This window comes from Phlebotomus papatasi, chromosome 2 (genome assembly GCF_024763615.1).
Source record: "Phlebotomus papatasi isolate M1 chromosome 2, Ppap_2.1, whole genome shotgun sequence".
NCBI lineage: Eukaryota > Metazoa > Arthropoda > Insecta > Diptera > Psychodidae > Phlebotomus > Phlebotomus papatasi.
The window spans coordinates 57083707-57094525 of record NC_077223.1 but is presented as its reverse complement, the minus strand read 5'-3'; the positions used below and the strand labels follow the sequence as shown (position 1 = coordinate 57094525).

Sequence of the window (10819 nt, the reverse complement as noted above, 5' to 3'; positions counted from 1 at the left end):
GAGTATCGGCTGGAGTTTGGGTGGCTCACATGGTGGCTGGTGCTGATGGTGGAGGAGTCCACAGACGGAGATGTTTTCTCCTCGAAGGTCCGTGGTGGAAGAGAGCGAGCTGAGCGAGTTTTCTTCCCAACTCTCCAATTCCCTCCATCTCTCCACGCTTTAGGCGACCCCGTCGCCTCGTCACAAAATCACCTCCAAAACACTCCGAGAAAATGTTGCACACGCAACAAACTTTAATGAATGATATAGAAAGTTTTCTGACTTTTTGTGTATTCTACGATTTCCTTACATAAACAGGAATAGGACTTGGTAAGATAGGTTCTTGAAATGAAGAGCAACGCACATCCTATTGAGGCGAATTAGCTGTCCGGCCCTTGCCCTATGGCTATTAGAGCAATTTTAGATTTTTTAAAAAATTGAAAAAATCGCAAGATAGGGAGTCTTGACATTAAGTGCTCTAATCGCTAATAGTAATTTAATTTGAAGTTTTTTTTTTGTTAATAATTTTTATTTCCTGACAATTGTAACCATGGTAGGCTTTTTAAATGTGGAGGCCTCTAAGATGTGGAGGCCCGGTGCCGTGGCCTCAGGAAACCCACCTAAATCCGGCACTGCAGTAGACTCGCGGTTATTCGGCTCTTTATTTTCATTTGAAAAAAGTTTGTTGTCTTTTCTCAAGTTTGATCATCAAATAATCAAATTAAGCAAATATGATCAAATTTGCCATGGTTTGTTTCAGTCATGATGAAATTTTACAATATTAAGGAACTTTCATGATATTTATCATATATTTAAGTACGTACTCAATATGCATATGCAAATGAATAAAAAATCGTTGCATTTCAAAAAATTTGTCGCCTGAATTTCTCTCAAATTCGGGTGACATTTTGTCCCCAAAAGCCAGAATTTGAGAGCTTACTGTAATAGGGGAACAGCCGGAACACCCTACTTTTTGTAAGCTCTAAATAAATTGAAATAATTAAAACACATTTGTTGTGGTTGCTTTGAAATTTTATTCAGAAACTAACATGTTAAACCAAAAAGAATAGGACAAAAGTAATTTAGAAATCAACGGAACTGCTACTTCATACTCTTCTTACTGCTTGCTTTCGTAATTTAAAGAAAAGTGTAATTATTGTGATTTAAAAAAAAAACATAACTTTGGAAATTAAAACCTTGCACAACCTTTTTACATCTAAGTTTTATTTATTTTTTTTTTGATTTTTTGTTCTTATGGGGTCCCATCTATCCGTTTCGATAGACGGCTCAAAACTGTCAATGGCAAATGATGCAAGCCGTTCTGCTCAGCTTGCCCTTCATTTGACATTGCAATTCCAACCTACAGCAATTTGCACCGCCGTAGGCCAAATTTCCACCCTTTCCTCACGAAAGGGCAATTATTCCGCCCTTTCCTCACGAAAGGGCAATTATTCCGCAGTTGTCAATGATTAGGCCGACAACCGTCCCTATCCTTGACAACCGTAATTCTCAGATCTTTGCATCCTTTTGGTACCTAAGCTTTCTCCTCTCCAAACTCAATCTGCGCTTGAAGACCAGCTCAGGTATCCCAAAAGGACAGATATGCTTCTACATTTGCGCCGAATTCTCCGCAAATGCAGAATGTAATTTCCCTGAGGGTGTTGGCCTCAGCTCCATGAGGGTATTAGCCTCTTTTTCCGTGCCCTATTCAGATGTCCCTTTGGGCAACATTGCGCCCGGTAGGCCATCGGAGTTTCAAATTCACATAAAAGGTCACAAAACCTTCGACTACGTGCAATTTGACACCTCTGAGGGCATCAGGTCTTTTCAAAGCCGCTATAGACAGTGTTTCCAGATACATCATTATTTGGGTAACAATGGCGTAAAGGTCAATACAACTGTGGAAGTTCCAAAAGCTTCCACCATCTGGATTCATCAAATCCAATTGAATTCACCTTACTCCATTGTTACACTTCATAAACGTACCTGGTGCATTTCCTCACAGCTTTGAGAACACCCGACTCAAAGGAACCCAGTCGACCAGATTGTTTGTGACACTCTAACTGAGTTCCTTCATCCCTGAATCCATTCGATTCAGGGATCCCTTGCCCGTTTGTCTGCAAACAACGTGTTTGCAGTCCGTGGTTCACCGACGTGGAGGTGGGCATAGGAATTGGAATGGAGAGGCTATGTAATCGCATCCATCCCCTTTGAACCACCAGATTGTGCAAGATTCTAATTTTAAAAAAAAATCGGTAGGGTAAATGTCCTAATTCAAAACCATTTCCAGGCGCTTTAACTTTGACAGAAGATTCAAGACATTAAGTTCATTTTTTTCTGAAGAGAATTACATAAATTTGCTCCTTGACTCTTCTAGAATGTTACTGTTTAGTGAAATTTCTTTAGATATAATTTGAAAACTTCTTAAATACATGAAAAATACGCGAGCGTAAAATGCTTCTATTGGAAACAAATTAATCCAAATGGAGACAAGGAAAGTATCTAATTGGAGACAAACAGTGTTAGTGAAACCGCATCAAAAGGCTTCCAAAACCTTGGTGAGTTGCTTTTGAGTGTAGGATTTGTTCTTATTTCTGATCTTTTTCCTTTCCTATCTAAAACAATAAGAAAATCTCTACAAAAAAACATATTTCCGGGGTTTCCTATTGAAGCATTTGCAGACACTTCAGAAAAACCCTTTTTGTTCACGAAATAGGTAATTATTTCATTTGAAAACTTCACATACCGTTAACAATAAAGATTAGCACTTAATTTAACTAAAATTAGCCAGAAATATGTCATAAATGTTAAACAAAACGAATAAACAACAGTCACCTCATTGTGTTTTTCATTGGAAAACATGGTCGATCTATGAAAAATTCGATTGTGAAAAGGTACACTTTTAATTTTTCTGAGAAATTAACAAATTAAAATTTGTGAATATGAATGGATTTTCGCTTTATTTGGAGCAAAATTAACTAAATAGTGAAACTGTGGTATAGAAAATATATAAATATAGTAATTTAGTACTTTATTTATCATGAAAACAGTGACGTTTCCATTTGGAATAGCGAAAAATCTCCATATGGAGCAGGTTTTGAATTAGCTTAATTTACCCTAATGTTGAGCAAAACTTTGTCCTATTCTTTCATGTCCTTCTTTTAAAATTAATTATGTCCCAATTGACAGAATTTTACTTGATTGAACTGGCAAACCTGCGAATTGTTCTCGTCATGGACTCAGCTTGAGAGTTCGTGGAATCCCTCAAAAGTGATATTATGTCACTAACTCCACCCGGAGGTCCTCCATTAGGTCTTTTAGCGATAATGGCCTGTAGAGCTCCTGCACATGCTCCTCTCTTTCCCTCCCAGTGTTCAGGATTTGGATCTAATTTTTCTAGCATATCAAATGCCTTGGCAGCCACCCAAAACTCTCCAGCTCTGTAGCAATCATTCCCAATCAGCTGAAGCAGAGCAAAAGCTTCAGGTGTGGAATCTTTTGTGACAAAAAGACTCCAAGCTTGATCAGCATGACCACACTGACTGTGACATCTTGCCAAGACCATTGACCACGTATGTTCTCCCCGAATAGCAGGATCAGTTATCTGCAGAAGAAGTTCTTCAGCCTCCTTAAAATATCCCGTGGCAGCTTTGGCCTGAGCATAGTTAAAATTGAAGGTGTCATCGTTAACAAAATAACTTCGAATGGAATTCAGATACACAAGAACTTCCTCAAATTGTGAGTACAGAAAGAAAGCTGATGCCATTGCCTGACGTCCGGGTATTGTATCACACTCAGAAGCTGATCCACCAACCAGATGAAGACACTGTTGGGCATTTTTGATGTGTTCTTTCGAACGAATCTGTTGCCCAAGAGCAGCATGAACGACACCCTTAAGAATGTATTCATGTGGAACGGCTGGCTGAACTTCCTTCATCAACTGATGAGCTTCATGTATATCTCCTCTGCGGAGATAGTAAATTGCCAGATTGAGGCGTGCCTCTGGGATAATATCAACAAGATTAGGCAGAACCTGAAGAGCTCCATCACCACCCTCAAAAACCACAAGATTGTGCCTCAGCAATTCCGCTCCAAAACTTCCACTATCCACCAAGCCACGAATCTCCTGTTCAGCTGCTCGCCCATTGTACAGCCTAAAGCGATTGCATGCCTTTAGGTTAATGGCTATTGTGCTATCTGGATGTTGAGTCAGATAGAGATCCAGCACTTCCTGGGATATATCATAATAGTCCAATTTGTAGTAGCACAGAGCCACGTACACATTGACAGCTAGAAGATCTCTGAAAAGAGGAAAAGTCTTACGTTAGACATGAAGAACAGTGATTAACAAGTAATAATTATTTTTTACCAGTCCAATTAGGGATTATTAAAAAAAATCGGAATCTTTTTTGACGAATCAAGAAACTCTTTTGCAAGAAAACACAGATTACGTAAATTAATCGATAAACAGTGGGAGCTTGCGATTGCGTCATGTGAATTAACAGACTTATTGCTCAAATATCACAGAAGAAGCAATAGGGTAAGTGTGCCAAATTCCGGACAGCTTCCAATTTCGGCCACCTTTTTTGTTCCTCGAATTTTCAGAAACCTTTAGATTTTACGTACTCTAGAGATTATACAATGCCAAAGAATAACAAAAAATATAGCTTCGACAAACGAGATGACGTGAAAGACATTGGAAGAATTCCCTAAGGGCAAGGAACTATGAGAATAAAGGTGGCCGAAATAGGGCACCAAAGCTATGTCTCTATTTTTATTCATTTTAAAATGTATTGAGAATGATTTTAGAGTAAATCAAGACGGTAAACTCTTTACAAGGTTCCAAGCAACACTCTTTCAGAAGAAAGAATAAAAGAAAATCAATTTGTATTTAAAATATTACATTTCAAACTTGAGACTTCGACGCTTGAATTTTTTAATTTTTATAAAGAATGTAGCAGTTCACATCTTATTCCTCTTAATCCTCAAGAAGTCAGACTTGAAAAATTATGTAACGATAATTTTTGCCAAATAACTGCTCTAGATAGCGATTTAGATTTTCGATGGACCCCTCATAAGTCAATCTTTGCATTATCAACATATGTATACAGTATTTTTAACCTCCTTCCTAGAGGTGGTTTCAAGGTCAAAGGTTAAATAGCTCTACAGAACTTATTTTTCAACCGATTGAGTTACTCCAGAGTTCATTTGAAAGGTCTTACAATTCCTGATGAATTACTTCGAATTACTTTCGTATTGCAAGAATGAGTCTAACTGCTCGAGAGCACTATCTTTTAACTCTTTAAGGACGAGATGGTCAAAAATCGGGGTTCACAAAAAATCACTTTTTCTAACTTTTTAGAGCAAAGCATAAAATTAGAAGATCGTAGGAAAAATTTCATTTTTTAGGTCACCGGTGACCCAATCGTCCTTAATGGGTTAATAAAGATACTTTCGTTGAGCATCAGTATATCATTTTTAATATAAAAAAAAACATACCTAGTGTCTGATATATTTTCAGACTAATTAACACTTCGTAGAACCCTAACTAGAAGTGTCACGGAGGGACCAAGTGGCAGCCGCTGCCATGTATCGGATTTTACAAAATATTTTGTTATTTTTACTTATATTTTAACACTTGGAGCTTTAGTCAATTCTTTTCTCGTGTCTGAATAAGAAATTTCATCTCTTTGGTTACTCTATCTAAAGATTTCTAACCATTAGATGTTTTCATCTTTATCAGAATCATAGAGTAGGGGAGACTGGGGCAAAAAGTCACAAATCAAAAAATTCAATATCTTCCAAGGTAAAAAAGATAGCGGCTCAATTTTTATTCTATAGATAGCCTCCATAGACCTTCTTCAATGTCGTAAGTTTCTTAGAATTCGAACAAGGAATTTAGAAAATAAAAAATATCGAAATTTTTAGTCCTATTTTTGAAATATTTTCCTTGCATAAGATAACAATTATTACCTACTTATTTTCCAAAATTGATGCACTGGTGAATATTTTCTAAATAATTTGGATTCTTTAAATACGAATCCGCTATCTATTTTAGAATTTCACAAAGGTTCTTTTCTCCAGAAATCCTTTTATTAAAAATGGCCACTTGGGGTAAAAAGTAACAAAAGGTATAGAGCAAAAAGTAACAAAAAGCGGAGCAATTTCTGATGTATCACGGCGAAAAGAAACGTCATTATCATGTCTCGCCGCTTGTGGTTTGCATTGATCAAACGATTAGCAGTCTTTTGTGTTTTTTTCTAAAAGCTTGAAAAGCGCTTTCCTCGTTTTCTCACTTTTCTCGCAGAGAAAACGGTGTTTTACAAATGTGTAGATGAATAAATTTTCTATGAAAATATCTCCTCTAGGTATTTTTTCAATTTTACGGAAGTCCGTAATGAAGCGAATCAAAATATGATAATACCCCATGCCTGGTACTATTTGCCCCAGCATTTTTGAGAATGGTCACAAAATTACCTTTTAGAAATTGGCTTGACAAATGTATTTCCTTACAAAATAGACTTTCAAAAAGTTGTAGAGCGGTAAATTTCCCATAAACTGCGCTAATTATAAATTTTTGAAACGATCGAGTAGCTTGTAAAAAAAAATAAAATATCCGTTTTGTGACTTTTTGCCCCAGTCTCCCCTAATACTTTTTCATCGGACATTTTACGATCAAACACTGAGAAAAAAAGAGGGTGCGATTAACTTTTTTTCCTCATAACTTTAACACTTTTTAGGTGTAAAAGTATATCAACATTTTTTAATGTTAATTTTACACCTTTTTAAGGGTAAAATTAAAATGAAAAAGAGTACCCAATACACCTAAAAAGGGTAATATTTACACCGATTTTGGATCAATACTGCAGGGTAAAATTAACATTTCCGGAATGTTATTTTAACTTTTTCGAATTTCTCTCAGTGAAGTAATTCATTGAATTTTCATTATTTTTCTTTTCAATAATTTGCAAAAACACTTTCAAACTGTTCTTTTAAGGCTTTTACACATTAACAATTAAGAAAATAACATCTGCAAAATGTCAAACTCCCACATAAAATGCATATGGCAACAACTACCACTTGGTCTTTCCGAGTGCAGTTTTTTGTTTTTGCAATATATTTACATTAATATTTAATTTTTATTAACAATTTTATAACAAAAAAATAGCCAGATAAATTCTGCACGCATTCATTCAGGCCTCCAGGCGAAATGATATATTTTTCATTATAAAAAATAAAATTGAAAACTAAATTGACAGCGGCTACCACTAAGGTCCTTCCAAGTGTTAAACTCTTATTAATCCTAGTAATATTTCTATGTTTGTTTTGTTTTTAAGTATATTCTCTAAGTATTGAACCAATTTGAATATTATATCTAGAGCATAATTTTTTTTTATTGAGAAAAAAGAATACGAAATGCGTTAAACTTTTAAAGAACATATAACTTCGACCCAGAAAGGAAGCAGAGTTTCAGTATTCCGAGAATCTGGAACTGAATCGTATTTATTGCAACCCTTTTAATTTTAATTTAATTTAATTTTAATACTCAACGAACTTTAGATTTTTGAAATTTTTAACTTCAAATATATTTTTATTTGGGCTTTTTTTTGAATTTTTTTTAAACAATTTCAAAATTAATATCATATTTTTGTGAAGTTTTTTCGTTACAGAAATCAATTATCATATTTTTGGTAATCTGAAAATTGTTTGATATCCTACCCAATAATGTCTCAATAGATGAAAAAGATAAACTTACTTGTTATCTAAGAGGATTCTCTTGTAGATATCGATAGCTTCCTGGTAATGCGCTCGCAGATAGTGCATTCCAGCTAGGCTCAGTTGATCCTCCGTGACATCCCTGAGTGACCCATGTAACTCCATTAAACGATCCTCATCCCCAACTTTATTGGCCAAATGGAATAATATGCGAATCTTCAAGGGAGTATTGGGAATGCTTTCCACCAACTTCAGTGATTCCTCATACATTCCCAAGTAGAACATACAAACAGCAATATTGATGTCCACTTCATTTGCCGGAACTGCACCCTTAGAACCCTTTCGAATGACCTCATACTGCTCCAAAGCCTTCCTGTAGTCGCCCAAATGGAAGGCACAGAAAGCCCCCCAGAGTTCCCTATTCCAGTCAACTGGACTATCCTTGGGTTTTGTAAACTCCAAAAGGGTTTTCGCTCCAGTGTAGTCCCTCTTGAGCAAAAAGTCATCAAATTGTGGTAGAGAACGCTTTTTAACTGCTCCATTTCCTGCAGACAGACGAGCACTACTGGCTGAATCAGATTTAGTTCTTGAGAGAATCTAAGAAATTATAAATAAATATCACTGTAAAATATTTTCAATGAAATAAAATCACTTGGAACTTACCATTTTGCTTTAACTTTTGTTAATCGATATTCAGCTTTAAGAGCAATGTTGATTTTGAAAAGGTTTCCATGGAGATATCTGAAACAAAGAAAAGTACATTTGTTATTCTTTGAAAGTTTTTCAAACCGTTTTTCTTTTTAATGAAAATGCTTCAGCAATGTGCAACGAAAATCAAGGTATTTCATATGAGGTGTCAGAAAAATTAATGCAGTAATCATCATTTTGTAAAACAAACTCAAATAAATTATTCAAAGAACACTTACCAGAAGTAAATCTAAAAACCATCTGCAACGGATGTTTGCTCTGAAACAAAAGCATACAGAGTATTAAAAAATACTAGAATTTAAATTACCAAAGAAAAGCTGTATTAAGTTAAAAATTTATCAGATAGGAGCGAAAAATATTGTTATCATAAGATATCAAATGAACTATGAATCATCAGAGAAATTATTTTTAAATAAATTTTACATTCAGCTAAACTGCAACTGCACGGAAATTGTGGCAGATTCTTGATAACAATTAAAGATAGAGACTCGGGACCCCCCCCCCCCCCCCCGTAAGTCACCCTTGCCATTCTCCTTAGAGGAGAATGGCACCATATTTTTTGGAATTGCTCGATAACGCACCGTGCGAATTTTTTCATTTTTGGATATCTTAGCGATTATCCCGATTATACAGTTCCAGGTAGTCATTTCGGCCTTATACGAAAACATACAGCTGAATCATTCATAATAACGGTTTTTCAAGGTCAAAGGTTAAAAAAGCTCCGATGAAAGTCTTAGAATTCTTGACAAGCCTAAACCGATTCGAATCGATTATGAATCGGTTCAAAACCGATAACAATTTTTTATCCGAAATTCAATTATATTTACTCCTAAGGGCAATCATTTGAGTGATTTCTTCAAATTAGGGTAAATGTCCTAATTCAAAACCATTTCCAAACGCTTTAACTTTGCCAAAAGATTCAACACATTAAGTTCATATTTTTTCTGAAGAGAATTACATAAATTTGCTCCTTGACTCTTCTAGAATGTTACTGGTTAATGAAAATTCTTTAAATATAATTTGAAAATTTCTTTAATACAAGAAAAATACGCGAGCGTAAAATGCTTCAATTGGAAACATATTAAATGAAATTTTCTAATTGAAGACAAACAGTGTAAGTGAAACCGCGACGAAAGGCTTGCAAAACCTTGTTGAGTTGCTCTTGAGTGCAGAATTTGTTCTTATTTTTGGTTTTTTCTGTTTTCCCATCTAAAACAATAAGAAAATCTTTCCAAACAAATCATATTTCCGGGTTTTCCTATTGAAACATTTGTAAACACTTCAGAAAACCCCTTTTTGTTCACGAAATAGATAATTATTTCATTTGAAAACTTCACGTACCGTTAACAATAAAGATTAGCACTTAATTTAACTAAAATCAGCCAGAAATATGACATAAATATTAAACGAAACGAATAAACAACAGTCACTTTATTGTGTTTTTCATTGGAAAACATGGTGGATCGATGAAAAATTCGATGGCGAAAAGGTACACTTTTAATTTTTCTGAGAAATTAACAAATTAAAATTCGTGAATTATGAATGGATTTTCACCTTATTTAGAGCAAAATTAACTAAATAATGAAATTGTGGTATAGAAAATATATGAATATAGTAATTTAGTACTGTATTTATCATGAAAACAGTGACGTTTCCATTTGGAATAGCGAAAAATTTCCATTTGGAGCAGATTTTGAATTAGCTTAATTTACCCTAGATGAAACATATTTTTGGTCAGTAAATTAGCAGATTGATAAGCAAAAACGTAAATCTTTAAATCAAACCGAAAATTGGAAAATCGCCTATGATGTATTTTTTTCTTTGCCAAATATTTTTCACTATTTTTGAGCATATGCTGTGCAAAAAATATATACTGCCCAATTTACTGCAGTCAAAATTCAACTATAAGATTACTTAAGAAGTGCATATAAAATAATTCTCTTGCGAGAAATTCCGTGCAGCCCATGCAGCCTCAAATTATGCAAAAAAAAATATTACAAAATATTTACCTCAAAATTGATGTTTGAAATAATTGCATAACGTTGTCAACATTATCTTCAGCATCTTATAAAGTATCCTGAAAATAAAAAAAAAATTACTTGGTTTCTTTAACACTTAATATATTTATATTTTAATCAATATTTGTATAACAATAAAGTGTATCAGTTAGGGGCGAAAAATTGTCATCATAAGACATCAAATGAACTATAAATCATCATTGCTATTTAGTTATTAACTCTTTCATGCTTTTTACTTTGTCAAATGATATTAATTACCTAAGAGAGCAGCAGAAAATTACAAGCATCTTTCCAAAGTTTCCCAAGTATCATTCTATGATGAATGCTGAAAATGAAATTATTCTTAATAAAGAACATTTATAAAAATATTGATATTATGATATGTATTTTCATTCAGT

The 10819-nt window shown here is 34.4% G+C and overlaps 1 protein-coding gene and 1 non-coding gene across 2 annotated transcripts; both read right to left on the bottom strand.

Moving 5' to 3' along the window:
* Positions 1–989: 989 nt before the first annotated feature.
* LOC129801837 (intraflagellar transport protein 56) lies at positions 990–10476 on the bottom strand. The gene is made up of 5 exons (XM_055847195.1): positions 10413–10476; positions 8622–8661; positions 8359–8436; positions 7736–8292; positions 990–4280 (listed from the first exon to the last, which is right to left on the bottom strand). Exons 3-5 carry the CDS (start codon positions 8359–8361, stop codon positions 3173–3175), a joined length of 1668 nt encoding a protein of 555 aa, XP_055703170.1. The 5' UTR covers positions 8362–8436; positions 8622–8661; positions 10413–10476; the 3' UTR covers positions 990–3172.
* On the bottom strand, positions 8734–8809 carry LOC129805084 (small nucleolar RNA snR60/Z15/Z230/Z193/J17). Its single transcript, XR_008752055.1, has one exon. It is a non-coding gene; the product is annotated as a small nucleolar RNA snR60/Z15/Z230/Z193/J17 (small nucleolar RNA).
* Positions 10477–10819: the final 343 nt, after the last annotated feature.